The sequence below is a fragment of the Lontra canadensis genome, unplaced genomic scaffold (assembly GCF_010015895.1).
Source record: "Lontra canadensis isolate GAN:19392208 unplaced genomic scaffold, GSC_riverotter_1.0 scaffold7, whole genome shotgun sequence".
In the NCBI taxonomy this organism is placed as follows: domain Eukaryota; kingdom Metazoa; phylum Chordata; class Mammalia; order Carnivora; family Mustelidae; genus Lontra; species Lontra canadensis.
Window position 1 is genome coordinate 20,569,283 of NW_022631001.1, and position 26,443 is coordinate 20,595,725.

Sequence of the window (26,443 nt, forward strand, 5' to 3'; positions counted from 1 at the left end):
CAGAACCCGAAAACTTCCCAGCTCTGGTATGGTTTTTGAGAAGATGATGACGTAGTAATGCCATCTATTACAGGGATCTAAGGCGAAGGCAACTACTCATATGCATGGGCTGTGACTCCTCTATTTATTCACAGAGGATATAGTATCCAGTTCCTCTCGTTGACAATGGTGGCATTTGAAACAATCGTAGATGAAACTCAAAAATCACATCTTTATTTTCCAACTTAAAAAAAAAAAATCCCAATCAGCAAAAGTTAGTATCAGAGAAGCAATTTGGCATTTTCCTCACCAGCTGCAACATAGTATGGCTTGAAATGTGAAATGTTGAGTGTGAAGAAGAAAGCCTTGCAATGTGTGTGAAGATACCCTTTAGCGATCCTCTTCTGAGAGCCAAGTTCACAGCAACTGTATGAATGTTTTATGTGTTTTCATTCCCCATTCTCCAAAGATGCTCCAGGAAAATGGAGTGAAGAAAAATCCATGGAAAGAAATAGTGAAAAGCCAGTCATCTGGCTATCTTGATCGTACCTCCCAGATGGAGGTTGGCATCACTACAAAGTCAGTTGCCGTGGTATCAAAGCAAAGCATCTCGAAGAGAAAACTATCAGTTCTCTTGACCCATCTGAGATTTCCAAACAATTTTTTCTTTTACATAGTGAAGAACACAAAGGTTTTTCCCTGAAAGCTTCTTAGGGGAAGCCTGATGAAAGCACACAGACTTTAAGGTCAGACAGACTTGACTTTGAGACTACATTCCTCAACCAGCCGTGTGATCTTAGGCAAGTTACATATCCTTTCTGAGCCTCAGCTTCACCAGTTGTGAAATGACAACAGTAATGCCCACCTCAAAAGACAGTGATGAGACTGGTGCTCAGTACCTAAAAGGATATGGATATTCATGAACTTCCCCTTCCTCACACAGAAGAGGGGAGGTGAAAGGGGTGAAATTTGTAGTTTTTCTCAATCCACGTCTTGAAAAAACAATAATAATACCTACTGTTTATTTGCTTATTCATTAATCTAAGAAATACATACTGAGTACCTTTTATGTTCTGGTACTCTTCTAGGCATGAGAACACAGACAAGGTCTCTGTCCTCATGGAGCTTATATTATAGTGGGAAGAGACAGATAACAGACCAATAAACGTGTAAATAAGATAATACATGCAATGAAGACAATAAAATCAGATGGGAGGACCTATCTATTTCAGGGAAGGCCTCACTGAAGTGATGACATTTGAACTGAAATATGAGTAATGAAAGCAGCTAGCCACACCAGGATTGGAGGCAAGAGCATTCTCAGTCAAAAGAACAGTTACATGTGAGCACCCCGAGCCCGGCTTGAGCTTGGCATGTTTGGGGAATAGAAACGGATGTAGCAGAACACAGGAGGATGGAGAGGTCGGGCTCAAAGTGAAATTGGAAAGAGAGGCAGGAAGGAGCAGGTCTTTCAGATGATTTTCATTCACATTATTGAGCATCTACTGTATGCCAAGCACTCTTCTGAGTTCTGGGATGCACCAGTGACCAAAGGCCCTTCAGTCAGGGAGTTGACATTCTAGGGAAGGCAGTTTCATGGGATCCTGCAGGCCCTGGTTAAAAAAAAAAAAAAAATGCATTTCACTTTAAATAGGTTATCTTGTTTGAACTTCACCGTATCTTTCTAAGATAGGTGTTATAATCTTCATTTTATAGAGAACAAAACAGAGGCTCCCAGAGGTCGTGGCATACAACCTGCCTAAAATATCATTTGTGATGTGATGGGGTTGATGGTTCGTGGGAAAACAGAACTGAGTGCCCATCCTCTAAGGTTGCAGTGCTGGCAGAGGAAGAGCCTACAGTCAAAGCCTAGAACGTCTGGCTCCAAGGACTTTGCCATATGTATTCCTTCCTCTTGGTTAGAAAGAAAGAAATTTGTCAGTACTTCAAGTAAAGCCAAAACAGACACAACTAAGTCATTAGTTGGTAGACTCCAGATTCATAGGGCCACTTGGAATCCAGAGAGTGCCACAAACTGTCCTTGTTGTGTGGCACCTGCCTTCTTTCTCTCAGCAGCTCTGTAGCAGGAAGAGAAAGGACTCCACAGAGAGGACAGGGGGTCCCAGGTGTTCAAGGCCCCCAGGATGGGCAGCCCCAGTTCCTCCCCCCAGAGGAAGCAGCAGCAGTATTCTGATGGGTATCACAGGTAGGGATCAGGCTGCAGAGAGATCCAGTGGTGTTTCCCAAGCTCTGGAAGGCGCTGAAATGAACAAATAAGAGGCAAGAAAATTCTATAAATTGGCTGTTCTATTCGATGTTCATTTAATTAAGACATTCAGTCCCTCTAATGGAAAATGTGAGGAGTGGAAATTACTGTTTCTTGGCCATCACGTATAAAATGAAAAACAGATCTTGAAAGCATGAGGCTTTTCATTGTATCTTCTTCAAGCTCAATTTAATTATGTATCACAGGCCACCTTCAATAATAATTACAATTGTCTCCCTTTATGCAAAGGCTCTTCTGTCTTGGAGACCAAAGCTCTGGGGAAACGCCAACGGAGACTGGTGAAGGATCATCTAGTTGTTTCTGTATTTGGGCCTTCAGCAGATATTTACCATGTACCTGCTGTGGGTCAGGCCTCTGTCAAGTCCTACAGGGGATAGTGTTTGAATGACTCATTGTCTCCCCTTTCCAACAGAGCAGCAGAGGGGCCTCGCAGAACCAATCGCAAATTCGTTCCTTTGCTCAAGTGGCATTCCCTGCTCGCCTTCTCTCTGCCAGTCCCAGGGCTGGGGAAGAAGAGATGAACTGAGAGCCAGTCCTCCAGGGCTCCATTGCTGGCAGGTGGTAGACTCCAGATTCCCAGCCTGTCTGAGTCCGCAGTCCTGTCCTCACTCAAGCACTCCCAGGCCGGAGCAGGTGACAGCTTGTACATGAGCAGGGGACCAATTCTGTAAGGCAGCTGGGCCAGGGTATCACCGGGAGAAGGGACAAGAGAGAGACCAGAGAAGGCTTTACAAGGTGGCATTTGAACAAGGCCACAGTAAAATACTCCTGAAGTGACATCTGTCCCCTAATGTGTGGTCACCCTATCGATTCTTATTGGTAAGACTCTAAGACTCCTTTTTAAGTACCTTGCTTGGCATAATAAAATCCTTTGTATCTGGTTAGGTCAGGAAATTACACAGTCTAAGTAAGTAGTCTCAGTAAAGACTATGTGCGTGGGTAACAGGTGTTCAGAGGACCAGACTAGAACAGCACATACCCATCCTGTGAAACTGTTGAACTGGAATTGATCTTCCTGCTGAACTAAGATGACTCAGGATCTGACAGGACTCAGCCTGCTCTTGGACCACAGATAGAGCTAAGATGACCATGATAGAGCCGGTTTGGGGATCTTGATTTGGGGCTCAGAAGTTTGGGGTGCCCTAATAATATTTACTGAAAAGCCCTGGAGATTGATGTTGGTAGATGTCCTATAAGGAGATCCCTCCAGAAATGCCAGTAATTTATTTTTTCTTTGTGGGGGGGGCAAGCACCTGTGAGCCAAGTGGGGGGGGGGGCAAACGAGTGAGGAAATCTTAAGCAGACTCCCCACTGAGCACAGAGGTCCTTCTCACATCCCTGAAATCATGACCTGAGCCGAAATCAAGAGTTGAACGCTTAACCAACTGAGCCACCCAGGGACTCCATAAATGCCAGTAATTTAAAAGGGCCTCTTTCCCAAGATGACCATGTTCATGAGCTCTCTATATGTGGCATTATTTGGGTTGAGGTCACTTTTCTGATTATGAAAATAATCCATATGCATTATCTTTAAATCTTGGGAATATAAAATATCCCTTGTAATTCTGCCTCCCAGAGATAACCACTCTAAACATTTTTGTGAAATTCCTTCCTATTCAAATTTCCACCTTCCATAAAGAGTTGAAAAGAACACCCCCTCCACAAGAGTTAAAGGGAGCAGAGCTCTGAGAGCATCTCTGGGACAAAGATACTTTAGGACAAACCTTCCAGATCTTTATCACAAGACTCGCCTCCTTCCTAGCAGCAGTCTTTCAGAATCACCCTCTTCCCCCCTCTGAGGGGCACCCTGGACCCTCCGGTCTGGGTTTTAAGCCACATCGTTACCCTCCCCGATGCCAGACTGACGATTTCTTACAACATGACTCAGTGCTAAGGAAGAAAGATGAGAAATTATGATAAGAAGCAGGTTTCCACAGCCCCTAAGGTGCCTATAGGAGAGCCGGAAGGATTGATAGAGCCCACACCGCTACCCTGCCAAGCCCAAGCCCAGGGTAGGTATTAGAGATTCCTGTGCTGCTTGCCATGTTGGAAAGGGCTTCCGTCCCACTGCCTCAGACCCTAGCAACAGAGAGATTCAACTGATCCCAGAGTTGGTCTTGGGTCCAGGACTCATTCAAAAGACCTTTAACCAGCACCCCATTTGTGACAGACTGTGTTAGTGCCAGGCACAGGGACAGAAAGAGTTGGCAGGAGGCAGAATCCATGCAGCACCCACAGCTGACCTTGGGCAGAAAATTGCTCAGCAAAGGCCTGCCTAGTCTCACCTCCCAAGTCTTGCCTGAACCCGAAGACGCTGCAGCCCTCAAGGGTCACAGTGGGAAACCAGGCGCAGCTGAAGGATCAGAGGAAGAGCCAGGACAGCACTAAACACTCGGGCCTTTCATTTCACCATCATTAAATCCCTCAGGTCCCAGGGGCAAAGCAGGGGGGAAATGTCCAGTAGGGAGACCTGGAATCCATGGGGAAGACCTACCATGGAAGCCGTGTGCCAGCCTTGAGCATAAGCCAAAGTCAGAAATACATCTGGACGAAGACCGTTTTTCCCATTCACACACAAGGGCAAAAGGGATATTAAACCTGCCTTTTTACACTTCAGCCTGCCACAATTAAAAATTATAACTGAAGTATTAACAGCCTATTATTCCCTGCCACCTCCCGCCCACTTGGCCGCACGGAGAACCCACGCAACAGACACTTGCAAATGGACAGCTCGGAAATGCTGGGTAAGGGCAGAGAAGCAAGGGGCAGCTTGGAAGGAGATCAGTTTGAATTTTGACTCCACCACACTTATCCGTTGTGGGACCTTGAGCAGGTGACTTTGCTTTTTTGAGCCTCCTCCAGAAAGGAGATCATTTATACCTTTTAAGTAAGTTGCAAGGAGTAAGCGAAAGGTCTGAGAAGCGCTGTGCTGTAGCGTGGTAGGTGTTTGGTAATGGTAGGCATTTCTTTTATTATTCCCAGGAATGGAAAAGAGAATTAAGATTCAATTGTCATGCTTCAGAAAGCCCACGCCAGAGCAGAACTGTGAGCTATGACAACGGCAGATACACAACTGCTTGGCCCTGGCTGTGAAATCGAGATGGGAAGGGGTTGCAAGAGCCCATCTGTTTAGCCTCCTTATATGGTGGCAAGATCCTGGTTTGGATTCAGAGCCCCCTTTCCCCAGGCTCTGTAGCTTCGTAGGAAGCCTCATCTCTCTCTCTCTCTCTCTCTCTCTCTTTTCTTTTCTTTTCTTTTTTAAGATTTTGTTTATTTATTTGACAGAGATCACAAGTAGGCAGAGAGGCAGACGGGGCTGTGGGGTGGGGGGAGCAGACTCCCTGCTGAGCAGAAAGCCCGATGCGGGGCTCGATCCCAGGACCCTGAGATCATGACCTGAGCCGAAGGCAGAGGCTTTAACCCACTGAGCCACCCAGGCGCCCCAGAAGCCCCATCTCTTCTGTTGTTCAGGAACAACCTGTATCACCAACAGTTAGGGTTTTGAGAGGGGGTTCAAGAATCAAGTTTGGCCCCCTCCCCTCTGGGAGTTCCCCTGCTCTGAGATTCCCCGTCATCTCACCCCGCATGGGTGGCTATTTGTAGCCACAGGCCACCCCGACATGTTCCTCCACAGTAACCCTGCCCTGCAGGCAGGGCCAGGGTCATTGTCTCCACTTCATGGAATTAGCAAAGATTCAGAGAGGTAAGTCATTTGCCTGTAGTCAGATATCAGCCAGTGGAGTCACTTCTCAAGAAAACCATGTGATGGGGCACCCGGGTGGCTCAGTGGGTTAAAGCCTCTGCCTTTGGCTCAGGTCATGATTCCAGGGTCCTGGGATCGAGCCCCACATTGGGGCTCTCTGCTTAGCAGGGAGCCTGCTTCCCCCCACCCCTGCCTGCCTCTCTGCCTGCTTGTGATCTCTGTCTGTCAAATAAATTTTAAAAATTAAAAAAAAACCATGTGCAAGGAGATGGAGGACTCACGGCAATGTATCTAACCAGAAAGGAAAGCGGAACACACCAAACTGAGGCACAGGGTAGAGCATGCCAGGTTCCAGCAATAGCACCATTATGTTTCTGTCACTCAGAGCCACCCCGCCTTGGTTTTCAGGTACGACAGCTTTGGTCGCCTGACCAATGTGACCTTCCCTACTGGCCAGGTGAGCAGTTTCCAAAGTGATACAGACAGCTCGGTGCATGTCCAGGTAGAGACTTCCAGCAAGGATGATATCACCATAACCACCAACCTGTCTGCCTCCGGTGCCTTCTATACACTCCTGCAAGGTAAGCCGGATGGGGAGCATGGGAACTTCGAGACACAGGGGTGAAGGGACCCCTTTGGAAGAGAATAATGTAAGAAATAAAATGCTACTAGAGCTGCCCAAGAACAGGAGAGCAATACAACTGGCTTCTCTCTGCGCTGCCATCTAATGTGCAAAACCCACCAGCCCGAGTCCTGTACATTCTCTCCCAGAAACTTCAGAGTGATAGTCCATTGTCTTACCTCATTATCATCAGAACCAAGGGTAGAGAGTGCACCAGCTGCCCATCCAGGTGACCTCACTGTTCCACCATTCTAATGGTTCCCACTCTCACCCTGGGGTGGACGAGGACGAAGGACAGTAATAATGACGCTTAATCATGAAAGGGATCTGGGGATGGAGAAATCCCTCCAGAAGCTCAGGCGAGCACAGTTTGAGCCTTCCCTAAGATTCTGTAGAAAGAGACCCTTCCTTCCTGCACACATCAGATAATCCCTGGTATGAGCTGACCTTTTAGCTTTAGGTAAATCACAGGAATAAAAACTTGCTGTGAACTAACCATCTGCCTCAATTGTCCTCATGGGACATGGTGACCCAGAGTGGAGCTTGCGGCTTTATTGGCTCTAGTAAGCATGGGGCCGGGGGGAAGCTATCACTAGAGAAAGCCTCACTTGGTTTCTTTTTCCCCCACCCTCCTGATGGCTTTTGGTACTCACAACGGCTTTGACATAAGTAGTAAAAGAGCCGTGGGCTAGGATTCAGGGGCACAAATTCTAGTCCTGACTCAGCCACCACATCACGGGGACCATCAGTTTTCTCCTCGAGGAAACGAAAGCAGGTCAAGGCCACGTGGAATGGTGTGAGGCAAGGCAAGGAGCAGGAGCTCTGTAGTAGACAGGCCGGGGCCCCCAGGCCTGCTGTGCCGCTCCTCCCTGTGTGACTTGGGTGGACTGACTCTTCTCTGAGCCTCAGGTTCTGGGCCTGGGAAATGGGGCAGAATTGCGACACGTGCCTCATACACGTTGCTCAGACCATCTCTTGACACACCGTACATAGAGTGACCACGACGGGCCAGGCCCGTAGTATTACTAAGTGTTTGTTGGATTAATGAACTTCTTACCTAATAACTGGCACTTTTGTTTACCTTAGGAAAATAACTGTGTATATTCACAACTGTTTTTACTCACAAATGTAATCCCGTGCCTGTAAAGAAGCTCAAAGAACAATAGCCATTCTCAGTCAAAGAAAGAGAAACGATACCCTGCGGTTCCTTCCCCACCAGCAGCTGTGGCAATGGGTTGGGACACACTACAGGTGTTTATGCTCTGACTGGGTTATCGCCAAGGAAAGGTGCCAATTCCAAGCCAGTCAGGTTCTGCCTGGCCAAGGACAGCAGGGCCCCTGATGGCTCAGACACCTTATCCTGCCCTGGGGTTAAGAACTGTCTTACCCCCTCCACACCTCTGAGCTGGCGTGCGGCACTTTTCTCAGAAGTTACCTCAGTCTTTCTTACATTCAGGCAACTTTTTTTAAATTCGAAAATACTGCATTTCCTCACTTTTAAAATGTACTGTCAAAATTTAATAGCAACTTTTCAGCTTGGAGAGGAGGGGGAGACTCGCTGCTCAAAATTCATACAAGGACTTCAGACACTTTCCAATTTCAGAAACATCAAAGTAGGGAAAGGAGGAATGCCTCCCTGAATCCGGGAAGCACGGTACCTGTGTTTCCTCTTTGGTTCCTCTGCCACACTCCCTTTCCTTCTTTCATGCCAGGCTTAGATGCCACATTTGGCAGCCGCCTTGGTAGAGTCTTCCGGAAAAGCTCTTTCAGCTTCATCTTACGTCTGGCCTGGGAAGAAATAAGAAGCAGCTGCTAATGAGGGGCAGGCTTGGGGAGTCACAGCTCACATTAAATGGGGATCATTTGAGATGGGCCTCTATAAGATACCATTGCATCCAGAGTCACCATTAATGGACGTGTGTGCATTCAGCAAAAAGCAGCTTTAAAAGATAAATTGACACAGGCTTTTCCACCGTTCGAAGGAAGTAAAATACAGATTGCCAGTGAATAATGCATAGCAAGTTTAAGGCAGATCTTAGGATTCTGTGTGTGAGAGAGAGAAAGAACGGGTGAGGGATGGAGAGGGGAAGGGAATGGCAGAGGAAGGGCCTGATCTGGTGCTGGGAAGACTTGGCGAGGGTTTCCTACAAAACTACCCCCCCCCTTTTTTTTTAATTTAACGTAGCTGGTAACATCTCTAGTTCAATCCAGCAACTGTTAACTGAGCATATACAATAATAACAGTGATAGCTAACATTTTAGAACACTTATTAAGTATAAAGCAGATTTTTAGTGTTTTACATTCATAGTCCTGTGTCATCTTGTCATAGCCCTCCAAGGTATTATGAACATCTCCATTTTCCAAATGAAGACAGGAAGTCACTGAGAGTTTAAGTGGCTTGTCCAAGGACACATGATGGCTAGGGTATTTGGACTAATACAAAGAGATTCTAGAACCCGTTCTCTTAACCACTGATCTAAAAGACATGGGGAGCTCTTAAAATCCCATGATCAGTACTAGAGAAGTTCACTATGACAGATCTGTGAAATGGGACAATGGAGATAGAGGGGAGAGGACAAGAGATACACATGACAGTGACTAGTACAGGGCCAGGCACATAAAACTAGTAATAGCTACATTTATGTCATACTCACTACATGCCAAGTTCTACTCTCAGCTCTTCATTGTCATTATCCCGCTTAATCTTATGAGATAAGAGTACAGCTATTATCGCCAAGGTACAGATGAAGAACCAGAGGGATGCCAGGTTAAGGAATTTGCCCAAGAGAGTGGCAGGGCTGGGACCTGAACCCTGATAGCCCGGCTCTGGAAGCCATGCTTTCCATCTCTGGGCACTTGTCCCCTCTCACAGCGGACACTTAGGTATTTAAGAATGCCTTCATTACCAGAATGGTAAGCCCTGCACCCCCTCAACTGCAGGACCGCTAATGGGACCTGTAAGGGGCTAAAGGAAGAGGAGGTGTTCGTTCCGACCAAGGAACCGGGGAACCTACTGGGGAGAAATGAAAATGAAGCAGAGCCTCGAAGCGAGGACTCAGGCTGATGTTTATGGAAGAGGGGCAGGTGCAGGCAGAAGCACCAGCTGAGGAAGGGCAAGAGGCAGAAAACTGACTGTAGCACAAATTTGGAGATATTTCCATTTTTAGAAAAGAATTGTGTGCTTTTTACAGCTGAAATTTACTCTTCTCTAGAAGTTTCTTTTAGCGAAAGATCCTAATTTTAAATGTTTTAATCAGGCTTAAAATTTCAAAATCAGATTTATTTTTAAATTGTTGAGATATATATATATACACACACACATATATATATGGCAATGACTTAAAACATGCATATGTTTGACATTCTGTCAGTTGACTATTGGAGTTATATCTCACCTTGTTATAAAGAATATTGTTACCCTGGTGTATATTAAGAACCTTAAAAATGTTCAACCCTTTGTTCTAGTAACTTAACCCAAAACAAAGACAATGATTTATCCAAAAAAGTATATTTTTAATAGAGATGTAATTCACATAGTAACATTCACTCTTTAAAAAAAATTTAAAATATACAATTTACCCTTTTAAAATATACAACTCAGGGGGGGTTAGTATATTTACAAAGTTGTGCAATTATTAATGCTATCTGATTCTGAAAAATTTTTATCAGTCCCAAAAAGAAAGCTCATACCCATAAGCGGTCACTCCCCATTCTACCTTTCCCTAACTGATCTACTTTCTGCCTCTCTGAATTGGCCTGTTCTGGACATTTCATGTAAAGACTCATTGATACATCATGTGGTCTTTTGTGTCCAACTTCTCCCACTTAACACAATGTTTACAGTATGTTTATTTGCAGTGTTAACTTTGTAATTATGAAACATTATCTCCTTGAGAGTTGGTTAGATAAATTATGGTATTTCCATATGATGGAATATTATGCAGTCTTTAAGAGAAACATTTAGGAGAAATATTCAACAGTATAATACCATGATCAGTGAAAAACCATACGAATTACTTTGGGCTATCAAGGTATTCAGAAATATCCTGAAGCCTAGAAATAGACAAGATATTTACAGTGGCTTTCTTTGGGTAATAAGATCATGGACCATCTCCTTCTTTTTTTTTTTTTTTAAGATTTTTATTTATTTATTTGACAGAGAGAGATCACAAGTAGGCAGAGAGGCAGGCAGAGAGAGAGGAGGAAGCAGGCTCCCTGCTGAGCAGAGAGCGGGATGTGGGGCTCGATCCCAGGACCCTGAGATCATGATCTGAGCCGAAGGCAGAGGCTTAACCCACTGAGCCCCGAGGTGCCCCAGGACCATCTCCTTCTATTTCCTAGTTTTCTTCACTGATAATGTTCTGTTTCCATTATTAGAAAAATAAGCGCACTTAATAACATACCAATGCACTGGTGCACACACCCCCAGCCCCCTCCACCCTCAGCACTTCTGAGCAGAGCCGGTCCCTCTCCTCTCCCTCAGACCAGGTACGGAACAGCTACTACATCGGGGCCGATGGCTCCCTGCGGCTTCTGCTGGCCAACGGCATGGAGGTGGCACTGCAGACCGAGCCCCACCTGCTGGCGGGCACCGTCAACCCCACCGTGGGCAAGAGGAACGTCACACTGCCCATTGACAACGGTCTGAACCTGGTGGAGTGGCGGCAGCGCAAGGAGCAGGCTCGGGGCCAGGTCACGGTGTTCGGGCGCCGGCTGCGGGTGAGCAAGCCCCGGGGCAGGTTGGGCGGTAGGGTGGGGCCTCAGCCTCTGGAGCTCTGGAGGTCGCTGGGGTGGGGAGGCTGGACGTGGGTGGGGGGAGGGTTCCGTGGGGGGTGGTGGAGAAAAAGGATGAAAGAATGAGGATCAAGCCAGAGAACAGGGTTCTGGTCTTGAAACTGGCCCTAAGGGAGAAACTTTTCCTGGGCCCTTTGTGAAAGGGGGAAGTCAAGTAGGCACCCCTCCCACCCATAATAAGTCTCAAATATCTCTTCAGTTGTTACTTGCGGAAGTAAGTAGTAACTTACTTACTACCAGCTTTAGTGTTGGGCCTGAGTTTGGGTCTCCAGCTTCTGTTAGATTCTGACTGAATCTGAGCAAATCCATAATGTGCTTTCATTCATCCAAAGCCTCGGTTTCATTCTCCCAAGAAATGGGGAGGTTAAAATCAGTTTTACAAGTTGCCACGAGAATTAGAAATCGTATATGAAGTGCCTTGGACAGAGTCTAGCGCCCAGGAAGTGGTCAGTCCTACCCACTCCCCTTGTTGTTCCTGACATTCTCGCCACCGTTCTTGTCATTCCTGTTACGCATTCGGAGCTCTTTGGAACCTCAGCCACATCCTGCGCTCTTCTCAGGCAGTTATCCCCTCCTGAATGAGCACAGGGCCCCTCCCCCGCCAGCTGTCCCCACCAGTGGGTTGGCATGTGGGTGCTTTTCAGTCTGCCGATGCCCCGAAGCCGCCCGGTCTCTGCCTCACGCCGCGTGGTTTGGCAGAGTTACCTCCGGCCCAGGCGGGGCCTCACTGCCCAGCTGCTTCTCCCTTAGCTTCAGAATGCAAGGTGAGGGGCAGCGAGACGGTGAAGAAACTAGTGCTGGCTTTCAGCATGGCACCTTGCCGGCCCCTGGTGCTCTGCGGACACTTGCTGGGCTGAAGGGCACCACAGAGGTGAGCAAGATGTTCCGGACTCCTGAAAACCACAGAAGCACCCTTGGGCAGCACAGCTCGTGTCCCGACATAGCTGATGTCACACAACGAGAAACCAGAAAGCTGGGCTTCCTGTGTTTCCTCCATGGCCAAGAACTCTGGCAAAAATCGAATGAGGGAAGGAGGCTTCTACTAGTTCCCTGAGGAAGGCCTTGCTGTCTGGGCTCTCTGTGACCTGCCACCCCCTGCAGCCTCGCGGAGCCCCCTGTCTGAATTCTCCAGGAGCCCCTCTGGCACATCTGGGGCGGTGTGCTAAACAGAAAGTTTGACCTCGGTCTGATTCCTGCCTGGACCTGGCTGTGGAGCCCCAAGCAAGTCCTCGGAGTCTCCCCCTCCTCTGTGGAAACAAGACAACCTATTCCAGGTTCCTAGCCCAGTGCTGGTAGAGCCCAGGTGCTCAATGAACGACAGTGATTAGGGCTCTTAGGGTTTCCCCTCTGCGGTGTGAGCTGGACCAGAAGTTTCCCAGGCTCTAATTGGTCCCTCTCCCAGGCTGAGATTGATGGCGCTCCAGTCAGGCAGCCACATCTCCATGTCCTCCCAAAATAAATGGCCACCCACAGTGGCGGCATGTGGAATTAGAATGTTAGCCGGGTGCACCGCCCCATAATGGAGCTCATTTTTTATACAACTGGGACTTTTTTTAATAAAGAAAGGTGTAAAATAATCTCATTGCCGCCACTGCCGAGCACAGAAAGCATTAGGCGGTTCCCCCAGTGAGCTGCTTAATTCAATTTTATTAATTTTGCCACAGAGGTTTAGCTCCCCTTCACCAGGAGTCCTCTGGGGACAAGGGGGGCAGCTGGCTGGGTGGCACCTCCTTGGGGGGAGTCGCAGGGGACCTTGCAAAAGAGGTTTCTAAATGGGTCCCATTGTTGGTGGTGGTGTGGACCCTACATCTTCCTTGGCCCTCCCAGCAAAGAACACAGCTTCGCTCTCCAGCGCCTCCGATTTTTCATGGGAATTGTCTGCCACACTGTTTTTGCTCTGCAGTTGTGTTTGATTACCCCTGGGAAGGCAACCTTATTATAACCAGGCCATTCACAGCTAAAGTTGTCTCAGCATCATTATAAATCCTTATTTTCAAGGTTTGAGGATTTGTTTGGAGAGAAGGAGAAGGGGGAAACACACATGTCTGTACTTTCTCTGAGAATGACCGTGATCATTTGCTGCCTTAATGGAAATAATTGCAATCATTAATTCAGGACCTTCAGTGCACCCAGAACTCCACGAGGTAGTTGACTTAAGGCTTCTTCAGTCCTCATCATAGCTCGGTTGTTTCACAGAGAGAGAAACTGAGACTCAGAGAGGGAATGGCCCTTGCCCAAGGTCACACTGAAAAGCAGTGGATCACAGCACACAGGCTGGAATCTTGGCCTCAATTTCTAGACAGAACCTTTTTCACCACCCAGAACCCTACAGGGCCTCCCGTTACCGTGGCCTACGTGAGCACTTCTGTGTCATGTGACCTACATTATCCACTTTCCTCTTATGTTTTCCTGACTCCTTGTCAGACTTAGCCAGTGACTAATGGAAGAGTCATCCAGTGTGCCCAGCTAGAGGGGGCCAGCGTTTTAGCTTCAGAGTACCTGGCAGTATTTCAGGGGCAACCGGTGCCCACGGGGTGGATCCCAATATGGAAGTAAGCTTCTGAATTATATTTCCTTATTAAACTGTGAAAAACCCTGACTTACTGCTACCCTTTTGGGAGCCCTGTATTCCTGACTCTGGAGGGAAATTGAATTGTGTACTGACCTAGCAGCCCATGTAGAGATCCTACAAAGGGAAAAATGTCCCAAAGCTGGGACTCTGTCTGTCCCCGGGCAGCCTACAGCCACAGAAGCTGTCCTAGACCCAAACACACATTGCCTCCAGGGCCCTCCAGGAAGAAGACCACCCCTTGGGAGCTGACCAAGGTAACCAGGAAGCCCTAACTATGGTGGCGGAGGGCAGGAGCGACCCCAGAGGGGACGGAAGGTCCAAGGCCCCTAAAAGGGACAGATACACTCAGAGGATCTTTTTGTCGGCCTGTTGTCATAATGAGAGTCACATCCAGACACAGTCACTCACCAGCCAGGAGATGTGGAGCATGTCCCTTCATGTCCCTGAGCTTTGGTTTCCTCAGTGCCAAACACCAGCATGTTGCCTGGCACATGAGAAACGGGGTCATGCATGAATTTGCTGGACCCGCCCAGCCTCTCCCTTTTCAGGAGAGAGTCAAGAAGGATCTGCCTTTCTGTCCTCATTAGAAGAATCACATTAGGAAATGATAGGGATTGTCTTTAGGACTAGGCACTGTCTGCTCAACACCTGCATTGTCTTTATTCTCACAATAGCCCTATGCAATTGACATTATTATTCCCATTTTACAGATGAGGAAGCATCACAGAACTGACAGGTGACCAAGCCAGGACCCCAGATCCTATCTGTCATACCCATGACCTGTGCTGCCGCCTCTACTCAGGACCCTCCCACACCAAAGTTTCCCATCCAGATTAACTCTCTTCCCTCCTGCCCCTTCCCCAGGTTCACAACCGGAATCTCCTGTCCCTGGACTTCGACCGCGTGACCCGCACAGAGAAGATCTATGATGACCACCGCAAGTTCACCCTCCGGATCCTGTATGACCAAGCAGGGCGGCCCAGCCTGTGGTCACCCAGCAGCAGGCTGAATGGTGTCAACGTGACCTACTCCCCTGGGGGCCATATCGCTGGTGTCCAAAGAGGCATCATGTCGGAGAGGATGGAATATGACCAGGCAGGTCGCATCACATCCAGGATCTTCGCTGATGGGAAGACGTGGAGCTACACGTACTTAGAGAAGGCAGGTGTCTATCTCCCCATCACTGGCCTTACCATACAGAAGGCCAGCCACTGTGGCTCAACCCATGGCCAGGCCCAGCCTGCTGCCTTCAGTGGGATGGATTAGACCCATGTGATCTTCTAAAGGAAGTGTTCCAAAAAGTCTGCTGCAGAGGACCAGACACCTGACAGGCATCTGGGTAGATTGTAGCGATGGTGCGGCATGTAGGAGTTTGGGGGCAGGAGATGAAAGCCCCATGTGATAGACCAGAGCTGGGAAGAAGCCCAACTCTAACTGGTGTCACAGAGCAGGACTTAGGGTGCAGACCCAGGCAGGCTCTTCCCCCAGATCTGGAGCAATTGTGGGATCTGGTCACAGAGAACAGGGCAGAACACTAGTGAGGTAATTAATCCTGAGCTTTGAATGGTGGGCATAACTTAGTAAATCCCTTCTGCTTCAGGTCAGGATTTATTGCATCCCAGGGGCTAGGAATCAGGAAAGCTCTGAAAGCAAAAACTGGTCCCAAACAGGAGAAAATGGTAGCTTTGCTGCCGAGAAGCCGATAGGTCTGTTGCCTGCTGACTTCTTCCCAAAAAAGAGCTGCGCCTCAGACCCCCATTCTGGTACCCACATCTTGACTTTGTTTCCTGCCCATGGCCACCTGCCTGGGGCCCATACCGCGCTTGGTCTGTGCTCCGTCTTCTCCATCCGTTGCTGGGTGAGCATCTCCAAGAGCTGCGTTCTGTGGTGGTGCTAAGGGAGACCCTAGAGGTGATCTGACATACTGGCAACCCCAACCCAGAGGGGGAAGGAACCTTCATGGGGCCACGCAATAAGCCCATTGTTAGGAAGCTGCTTCCCACATTCCCGTCACAGTCCACCCCGCCGTCAGCATCTGACCTGTTCCTGTATAAACAATCACGCAGAGCCTGAAACACCCTTCTCAGGTGCGGTCCTTACCCCGTGGGCCACGTGGAGTCAGCAGAAGTTATTTAACAGACAGGAGACACCGTCAGGCTGGGTTTCAGGAAGATCATTCTTGCTTGAGTAAGAAGATTGATTTGAGAAGGAAGCTGAAGCAAGGAAGCCAGGAGAGAGTCTGCTGCCATGCTCCTTGTCAGCACTCCCGAACTTCCTCACACACCAGCACCCACTAAAATCATCACTTTTGTACCACACAAAGGGGCAAACCAACGAGACTGCCCACCGCAGGAAGACAGATGGCCTGAGTGCCAGGCCCAAGGGCTGAAAGAAATGCCTTTTTTTTTTTAAGATTTTGTTTATTTATTTGAGAGAGAGAGAGAACACGTGAGTGGGAAGGGACAGAGGAAGAGGGAGAAAGAATCTAAGTGCGGAGCCTGACGGGGCTCAGTCCCACCGCCCCAAGATCAGGGCCTGAGCCGAAACCAGGAGTGGGACACCCAGTTGACTAAACCATCCACATGCCCCAAGAAGTCCTTACCTTATTAGCACAGTTGTGTCCTCACTGCAGCAGCTTAGGGCACATTGGTTAGAAAGCTATGGTTTGGGCCTAACTTAGGAGAACCGCTGGTTTCTTTGGCCATTTATTCCCCTCCTCTAGTGTTAAGCACACAGACTTCCCCTTCCTCCCCACCAGCCTCCTCTCACCCCTTTGTTTCCCTTTCCCTCCAGTCCATGGTGCTGCTGCTCCACAGCCAGAGGCAGTATATCTTTGAGTTCGACAAGAATGACCGCCTCTCCTCTGTGACGATGCCCAACGTGGCCCGGCAAACCCTGGAGACTATCCGGTCCGTTGGCTACTACAGGAACATCTACCAGCCACCTGAGGGCAATGCCTCCGTCATCCAGGACTTCACCGAGGATGGCCACCTCCTCCACACCTTCTACCTGGGCACTGGCCGCAGGGTCATCTACAAGTATGGCAAACTGTCGAAGCTGGCCGAGATGCTGTATGACACAACCAAGGTGAGCTTCACCTACGACGAGACAGCAGGCATGCTGAAGACCATCAACCTACAGAACGAGGGCTTCACCTGCACCATCCGCTACCGCCAAATCGGGCCCCTGATCGACCGCCAGATCTTCCGCTTCACCGAGGAAGGCATGGTCAATGCCCGTTTTGACTATAACTATGACAACAGCTTCCGGGTAACCAGCATGCAGGCTGTGATCAATGAGACCCCACTGCCTATCGATCTCTATCGCTATGATGACGTGTCAGGCAGGACAGAGCAGTTTGGGAAGTTTGGTGTCATCTACTATGACATTAACCAGATCATTACGACGGCAGTCATGACCCACACCAAACACTTTGACGCCTATGGCCGGATGAAGGAAGTGCAGTATGAGATTTTCCGTTCTCTCATGTACTGGATGACCGTCCAGTATGACAACATGGGCCGAGTGGTAAAGAAGGAGTTGAAGGTGGGACCGTATGCCAATACCACCCGCTACTCCTATGAGTATGATGCTGACGGCCAGCTGCAGACGGTCTCCATCAATGACAAGCCACTCTGGCGATACAGCTATGACCTCAACGGAAACCTGCACTTACTGAGCCCTGGGAACAGTGCACGGCTTACCCCACTAAGGTATGACCTCCGGGACCGCATCACTAGGCTGGGCGACGTGCAGTACAAGATGGACGAGGATGGCTTCCTGCGGCAGCGGGGCGGGGACGTCTTCGAGTACAACTCGGCCGGCCTGCTCATCAAGGCGTACAACCGGGCCGGAGGCTGGAGCGTCAGGTACCGCTATGATGGCCTGGGGCGGCGGGTGTCCAGCAAGAGCAGCCACAGCCACCATCTGCAATTCTTTTATGCAGACCTGACCAACCCCACCAAGGTCACCCACCTCTACAACCACTCCAGCTCCGAGATCACATCCCTCTACTACGACCTGCAAGGGCACCTCTTTGCCATGGAGCTGAGCAGTGGTGATGAGTTCTACATAGCTTGCGATAACATCGGGACCCCTCTCGCTGTCTTCAGTGGAACAGGCCTCATGATCAAGCAGATTCTGTACACGGCCTATGGGGAGATCTACATGGACACCAACCCCAACTTCCAGATCATCATCGGCTACCACGGGGGCCTCTACGATCCACTCACCAAGCTCATCCACATGGGCCGGCGGGATTATGACGTGCTGGCTGGCCGCTGGACCAGCCCAGACCACGAGCTGTGGAAGCACCTAAGTAGCAGCAACATCATGCCTTTTAATCTCTACATGTTCAAAAACAACAACCCCATCAGCAACTCTCAGGACATCAAGTGCTTCATGACAGGTGAGGATCAGGGCTCATTCAGAGGACAGGACCCACTGCTGCTCTAGTCATCTCACAAGATAGTCTTCCTTGCCAAAGAGGGACAGGGTAACAGCAAACATGAGCTTTCTCTTACAGCAGCGTTTTCCAAAGTATTTTTTAAGAAACATTGGTTTAGAGAAATATCCTGGAAAAACTGGTACTGACATCAAGTTAATGTAACAGGGCGACCACCATTCTCCAATTTTAATAACACATTGCAGCTTAGGAAAGGCTATGAGAAGTCCTGTAGTAAAGAGAACTGTCTGATACATTTACCCACGATTTCTCAAACATTTGATCATGAAACCCCTTTACCCACTGTTTCTCAAACGTTTGAGCATGAAAGCCCTTTTTTCACCATGAGACCCTAATACTTCCCTGGATACACCCTGAGCATACAATTTGGGAGTTTCTGACCCAGAACAGACTACCTATGAGTCTCCGATAAGGTGGAGGAAGGTATAGCTAAAAGAAAAAAAATTCGATTTTCTTATTTGGGGCAATGTAATGAACAGTCACAAAACTTATTTAACTTCCCTGAATTCCAGTTTCCTGAGCTGTAAATTAAACTTAGAACACCTACACTGACCTTGGTAAATTAAATATGCATATTAAATATGCACATGTAAATCCTTGAGCAGCCACTAAAGAATAAAACGGAGGCATAGCTAATTAGTCAATGGTGGAAATAAAGTGAAGACTAAAAAAATATTCAGTCCGAAGAGGGGAAGTAGAGGGGATAAAAAGAGAAAGATAGTCACGAGGGCGAAATGAGATACATTTAATAACCTGCCTAGCACAGTACGTGGCTCGTGTCAATTCCCTTTCTTCTTCTTGGATTTAAAAAGTGGGCTTTGTTTTCCACTACTGGGAAACTACCTGAAATATAAGTGTCCCCACTGGTCACACGTGCCAGAAATGTCTCCAGCAGCCACAGTCCAACCAGCAAGCCGCCACTCACAGGCCAGCCATGGAAGACCTCAGGGGTCAGAGCAGCTAGGGGCATTCAGGTCTGGATAAAGCCAGCACTTTTTATGAAAGAGATTTTGTTGTTGGCACAGAATGGGCACCTCCCAACTTGCAAACCTGGCACCTTCCGTCTCTTTTTCCTGTGATGCCAGCTATGCCTGCTTCCTATTTCAAGGCAGTTTCATTTTCACTCAACACATGCCTCCTCTTGGCGGCCACTGTTTCAGGCACTGGGGATAGAAAGATGGCTGCCGTCCTCCAGGAGTGCGCACAGCACGGGGGAGGCAGACTGTGGCCATCCAGCATGAGGGGCCCAGGATGAAGGTTTGCCCTGATGGCCGTGGAAACACAGGAGGCATGGCTCTCCCTAGCCAGGGGGCAGCTGATGCGTGGGGCCCGGTTCAGAGTGGACATTCATCAGCTAATGGGGAGAAAGGCAGCCCAGGGAGAGGACCTCACTTATGGAAGTCTAGAGAGGACAACACACATGACAGCTCACATAAGTGTCCCTTAGGGATGTGGCTTCCTGGCCCCCTGAATTTGGCGGCCCAGTCTGGACCCCGTTTCTGCTGACATTGATTGGAGGAGTCTCTTTCAGCAAGAACCCCAGGTGGTATTATTGTGAGCAGAAGTCCCACGAGTGAGGCAGAAGAGGGAACACAGTGGTGGGCACGTGCAGTGGTAAAAACACACTCGGGGCCTGTGGGAAACAGGAATATCCCAACACAGCCTCACTGTGCTCAGCTTGCTAGCAGCCTCAAAAAACTCTACAGATTTAGAGCAGTTTGCACTAATATGTGTCTACATCCAGCATGCCCCCTGCCTCATCCTCCAGTGAGCGTCTTATGAGGGATCTTGGCAGGTTAGCTGGCGGGGAGGGTGAATGGTGCAGAAAAACATTTTGCTACTAAAAACCAACACACCATCAATTCTCACTATGTCATGAGCTATGTGCAACCTCACTCACACCCAGAAATAACACCCATAAAAGCAGCATCTTCTTTCCAGAACTTTCTTCAAAGGTCCTAAGATATACTGCAGTGGGTAGGCCTATGGTCATATGCTCCCTTGCCACACCCTTAGGTGGAGTCAGAGTCCCTACAGCTACACAGATACCCCAAAAGGAAAGAGTGGGAAGGCAGAATGGGATGCTAGGAAGGCAACCACGTAAAACGTCCACCGCAGATACATCACACACACCACAGCCCTAACCCTCCTGTGAAGCCTGTGAGATGGGGATCACTGTCCCCCTTCTCAGAGGAGGAAAGTGAAGGTCAGAGCAGTACAGTAACTGGCCTGCTGAGAAGTGGCAACGCTGGAGTGGAACTCTGCTCCGACTCCAAAATCCTCATTCTGGGAACGGAATTCACTTTGTAATGTGCTCCCGTAAAGAGATTGTTATTCATCGCTGCCCCAGGTGGCCACACGGAAGTAAGTCTGGGGCCAATGGGTAAAGAGGAGCTTTTTAACTTGAGGGAAATGTCTAGCTCTGGTGTCATAAAAAGGAAGAGTAAAATTCCCAACTCTTCAGAAAAGTGCTGTAGAAAAACCAATGAATAAATCAATTTTCAGCATTTTTCCTAAAGGCATCATGAGAAATGTTCCTACCTCCCATCACTTATAATTAAGGCCCAGCCCTCTTTTCAGGCCTCTGGTTTCCTGGGAATTTGTAGTATCACTGATAGAAGTTTTCCTTTCCAACTATAAATTCAGATGCAAGTTCTCAGCCTCAGGCAAAAATGGCTTCATAGGGGATTTTCTCCCCCTGCTCTGTTTGTTTTAATTTCCTAAAAAACCATCTGCCATGATTCACAGAATCAGAGATTCTCAAAAACTCAGTGAGGAAAGGGACTTTGGAGGAAAGCTAGTGCAAGAGTCTCATTTCATAAATAAGGAAATGGGGGTCCAGGGATGCAGAGGCCTGGATTCGAAGGGACACAGAAAACCTTCTATGAGCCAGGAACAGAGCTGGACACTTTAGAATATAGTATAGGAAACCCAGTTCTTCCTGTAACAGACTTAGACCAGTTCCCCCGTATGATGACTGCCCAGAGTGGTAACACTATAAGCGTTCTTCTCCAGGGCTTAGTGAAAACCGTTTCTACCAACAGTTTGTAGATCTGGAAGTAAAACCTTAGAGAGGAGGCAACTGTCCCAGTTTACACAGTCTGCAAGCTGGGGAGCCTGAATTTGGACGTGGGTTATGTCTTGCCTCACCATGCTCTTTCCCTTTCTTGATCTTTCTAGAAGTAGAACGTGGGTTTCTAAGCTGCCCTTCCTACCTTCCCTCCATGCCAGTACCTCTAGGTTTCACACCCCACAGAGGGGCTCTGGGACATCCAAAAAACACAACATCCAAAAACATAAACAAGACACAAAGGCAAACACGAGGTTCTTGACTAGGAAGAAAGACAGCATTCCTCTAGCCAGTTTTCATTTCTGGTTCTCTCTCTACCTTGCTGAGCTGCTCTCCAGCTACCTGCACCCTCCCTGCACTAACCTCCCCTCTCCAGGCCTTGCCTTGCAGGATGGTCTTTGCCTGAAGCGCCCCCTTCTTCTCTGAAGCCTGACAAAAGGTACACCACTATCAATGTCTGCCTCAAAGGCCACCTTCTCCATGAAGACTTGTCAGCCTGTCCAACTGAAAGGCTTCTGCCTTCCTCTCATCTTTTTCTCTTGTGTCAAAGTTTTGCATGCCCACGTCACATCTTCCCTTCAGGGTCCTGAGCATGCAAGCTGAGGGTCACTGTAACACACTCCTAGGCACATTCAGCAGCAGCAGGCCAGGTAGCAGATGGCACAAAATCCATCCTCTTTCTCTTCCTTACGTGTTGGCTTCCCTGATTCTGTTTTTCAATGAGCCAAAGGCTCGTGGCAAAATCCTCCCTGTCCTTCAACCTAATATTTTATAATTAATAACTCCCCAAGAATGTTATAACATCAACAAAACCAGTCCCTATGGGGTTAGATCCTCAGGCCCAGTATTAAAGATTGGATAATGAAGGCACAGGGAGGTTAAGCGACTTCTTCAGGTCACTTCCCAGAATAAATGAAAGGTGGGATGGTGGGGGAGGGACTCTTTGATCTTTGGTACAGATCATCTCGTCACTGGGGAGAGGAGGCAGGGCTTATGTCTTAAGTGAATTTTCTCTTTGAAAGCATTCATTTACATGTTCCCTTTGGATGTGGCTGTCCCCCACAAGTGTGTCCTCCCAATGGCCGGAGAGGATGCGGAAGGGACTTCCTCTATACACAGCTGACCCTGGGCGTGAGGCCAAGGCCCCAGGAGACAGAGTGACAGAACGGGGGATCTGGAAACACGGGGTCTACTGGACACATACCCAGGAGGGGCACACCAGGTCCCGAGCGGACACATGGCTTTTATAACCACGGAAGGGTTTTCCAAACTGCGTGTAGTAGTTGATTGTCCCACCCTCAGCACTCCACCCCTCACCCCCCCCCCCCCCCCCCCCCCCCCCCCCGCTGCAGCGTAGCTCGAGGCTAATTTGTTGGGATATGTCACCTCTGAGGGCCACTTACTCCATGAGGACATGTCTGCTTCTTTCTCTGCCAGATGTGAACAGCTGGCTCCTCACCTTTGGGTTCCAGCTACACAACGTGATCCCTGGCTACCCCAAGCCAGACACGGACGCCATGGAACCATCCTACGAGCTCATCCACACACAGATGAAAACTCAGGAGTGGGACAACAGCAAGGTAATTGGCTGCCTACCCTTGGGCCCTTCAGACATGACAGGAGTGGGTCCTGCAAAGCTTTCCAGGAAAGCGTGATGGAAACCAATGTGGGGCCTCCACAGAGCCCACCAGAAACTGTTCAGCAAATTTGTAGAAACCCTACCACTGGCAAGCCACCGTGGACCCAGCTGTAACAGCACACAGACCCTCACAAGCCCTATTAAGTTTTCTGTGTTATGCTCAGTGTGGAAATCTACAAAAACAATGAGCCTATGTCACTGCCCAGAGCGAAAGTGTAAGGAGGGAAGGTGTGTTCTAAATATGAATGTGGTATTTTCTGAGCACCTTGGTGCCCTTGAACTTGCCTGAGGTATTCTACACCAGTTAACGCACAACTGTCCCCTGGTATTCCTGTTCACATTGTACAGATTTAATGCCCAAGGCTTTCCAGTGCCACACAGCAAGGGAAGGGGTGGGGCTGGGATTCCAACCCAGAGCTGTCTGTAGGCATTCAAACAAATGTTACTTTCTCTTGTGCTCCTTTTATGACCCAGTTGGAAAGACTCACGGAATTCTATAGCTGTAAAGGTAGAAGCATCCTTTTGCTGGTTTCTTCCTCCCCTCCCCCCATGTCCCTCTCTGAATAATGTATGTACTAGGAGCTGGCTCTTCCAGGCCCCAGGCTGCCCCCAGTGAATGCAGGAGTGAATCAGGCAGAGAGCAGGTCTTCCACCGGTCCCCGTCGAAGGGGAAAGCGAGGTCGTTAGATTGCATACCACTGGCAGCCAGAAACTTAATGTGTTCAACCTGATTCCATTAGTCCTCAGCTGCCTCCTTCCCCTAGACTCTGGAGAATGTGGCTTCGCACCTCTTGGCTCTGGTGGCACCCTAAATTCTCCTTTTTCAAAGCACTCACCGCACTTTACTTGAGTTCCTGTTTTCTTCCTGTGTCTCCGCCAGACTGTGAGCCCCAAGAAGGCAAATACTGGGTCTTATCTGGTACCCAGTATACTGTCTGGCCCCAAAACTTCTGTTGAACGAACAAATGTTTTGAAAGAGTTAACAACTCTGTGAGCATTTTTCCCCATTTTATAGATGAGACCAGAGGTCAGAGAGACTTGCTCAAGGTCACTCAGCAGGAAAGGTGATGAGGACTCCTAGTGTGTCTGACCAAAGAGCCCACCCCCTTTGTGCCGTTCTCCGCTGCCATAGCTGTTCCAGTCCCCAGGATCCCCCCAAGGCCAGCCTGGCTGTGCCCGGGGCTGATTCCCGCAGTTCAGCTCCTCCCCGCTCCGCCCCCACCACCCCAGCTTCCCTTCTCCCCTGCACAGAGCCCCAGTCTCTGACGGCCTGTTTGCCAACCTCGCCTGTCAATGAATTATTGATTTCTGCCCTTGGCAAGCATCAGAGATCTTTGTTGTTGAGCACTCCAGCTTCCGTGAAACTCTAGGAAATAATTGTTCACAGACAGGGTTCTATTAATTATAAAGAGGACTTAATTTCAGTGAGAAGCCGATGGGCCTGTTTCTAAAGCCATTTCCCTGAGTTGCTGATAAGGCCCCTGGAGCCCGCCCAAACCTGGCTTTGCCAGGCTCCCTGAGCCATGGGAGGGAATGGTAGGTGGTATGACATGGAAATAGGGCCTAATCTGTCCCCCAAAGCAGCCAAGAGCAGGGGCATCTGAGGAGCCCCCAAGAACACTGTGGGGGCAGAGGCTGAGAACTGAGAACAATATAGCAGGGCAAGAGGGTTTACCTAAATCACCACTTTTCATCTTCCTAAGCCTTCTTGCCATTGCTCCATCTCACCCACATCAGCCCCTTATCCTTCAGGTTCCAACTTAAGTGTGAGTCTATCCTTGAACCTCATTCCTCCACCTTCAGGCTGAGATGTTCTGAGGCGTCTTTGTCGCTCCCTGATCTAGAGCCCTTGAAACTAAACCTCTAGAATCAGACCTGAGTTCAAATGTTGGCTTAAATACTTACTGTGGGCCCATTACGACTTCTTAGAGACTTAGTTTTCTTAGATGTAAAATTAGTAACATGACAGCACCTACTACATAAAGTGATTGTAGAGATCAAATGAGATACTGAATGTGACTTCTTTAGCTCAAAGACCAAGATGTGTTAGCTATAGGCATGACTACTACTTCTCCTAGACCACCAGTTACCACATTCGATTATGGTTTTTTGTGTCACATCTGTCTTTCCCGGTAAATGATGGGTTCCTCAAGGGCAGGGATGTTGTCTGATTCATTGTCGTCTCTCCAGTGCCCAGAAAAGGACCTGGCACAGAGATGTTCCCTGAAGAGTTTCTTAATGGAAGGATGGGTGCATGGATGGATGAAGGGTGGTAGGATATTCTAGTGGTCAGCAGTAGAGCTGGACGCTACTGGTTAATAAATACATACAGATTTGACTTAGTAACGTAAGCTGACTCTTCAGGCTATTAGAGGTTTTCCCCCTTGGTCTCATTCTCTCTCCCTATCTGTTCCTCCATCAGTCTATCCTCGGGGTACAGTGTGAAGTCCAGAAGCAGCTCAAGGCCTTCGTCACCCTAGAACGCTTTGACCAGCTCTACGGCTCCACAATCACCAGCTGCCAACAGGCCCCAAAGACAAAGAAGTTTGCATCCAGTGGCTCAGTCTTCGGCAAAGGGGTCAAGTTTGCCTTGAAGGATGGCCGAGTGACCACAGACATCATCAGTGTGGCCAACGAGGACGGGAGGAGGGTTGCTGCCATCTTGAACAATGCCCACTACCTGGAGAACCTGCACTTCACCATTGACGGGGTGGACACCCACTACTTCGTGAAACCAGGGCCTTCGGAAGGTGACCTGGCCATCCTGGGCCTCAGTGGGGGGCGGCGAACCCTGGAGAATGGGGTCAATGTCACCGTGTCCCAGATCAACACGATGCTCAATGGCAGGACTAGACGCTACACAGACATCCAGCTCCAGTACAGAGCACTGTGCTTGAACACTCGCTACGGGACAACGCTGGATGAGGAGAAGGCACGGGTGCTGGAGCTGGCCCGGCAGAGAGCCGTGCGCCAGGCGTGGGCCCGCGAGCAGCAGCGACTTCGGGAAGGGGAGGAAGGCCTGCGGGCCTGGACAGAGGGGGAGAAGCAGCAGGCGCTGAACACAGGGCGGGTCCAAGGCTATGACGGCTTCTTCGTGATCTCTGTGGAACAGTACCCAGAACTGTCAGACAGCGCCAACAACATCCACTTCATGAGACAGAGCGAGATGGGCCGGAGGTGACAGAGAGGACCACGGCCTGCACTTCTTGCCAAAGACAGCTACTCTTTCGTGGCCACACCCTGACTGTGTTGTACTTAAAAAAAAAAGAAAGAAAGAAAGAAAGAAAGAAAGAAAGAAAGAAAGAAAGAAA

The 26,443-nt window shown here is 48.9% G+C and overlaps 1 protein-coding gene and 1 long non-coding RNA gene across 2 annotated transcripts in view; one reads left to right on the plus strand and one right to left on the minus strand.

The window, feature by feature from the left end:
• TENM4 (teneurin transmembrane protein 4) overlaps positions 1–26,425 on the plus strand; it is a 715,043-nt gene extending 688,618 nt beyond the window's left edge. The window contains exons 29-34 of the mRNA XM_032852968.1: positions 6,378–6,550; positions 11,076–11,311; positions 14,823–15,119; positions 16,752–18,366; positions 22,931–23,073; positions 25,555–26,425. Of these exons, the coding sequence (XP_032708859.1) occupies positions 6,378–6,550; positions 11,076–11,311; positions 14,823–15,119; positions 16,752–18,366; positions 22,931–23,073; positions 25,555–26,313 (3,223 nt within the window). The 3' untranslated portion in view covers positions 26,314–26,425. The remainder of the gene's footprint in view (positions 1–6,377; positions 6,551–11,075; positions 11,312–14,822; positions 15,120–16,751; positions 18,367–22,930; positions 23,074–25,554) is intronic.
• LOC116865013 lies at positions 1,427–15,897 on the minus strand. Its single transcript, XR_004382144.1, has 3 exons — positions 15,777–15,897; positions 8,250–8,379; positions 1,427–1,592 (listed from the first exon to the last, which is right to left on the minus strand). It is a non-coding gene; the product is annotated as an uncharacterized LOC116865013 (long non-coding RNA).
• Positions 26,426–26,443: the final 18 nt, after the last annotated feature.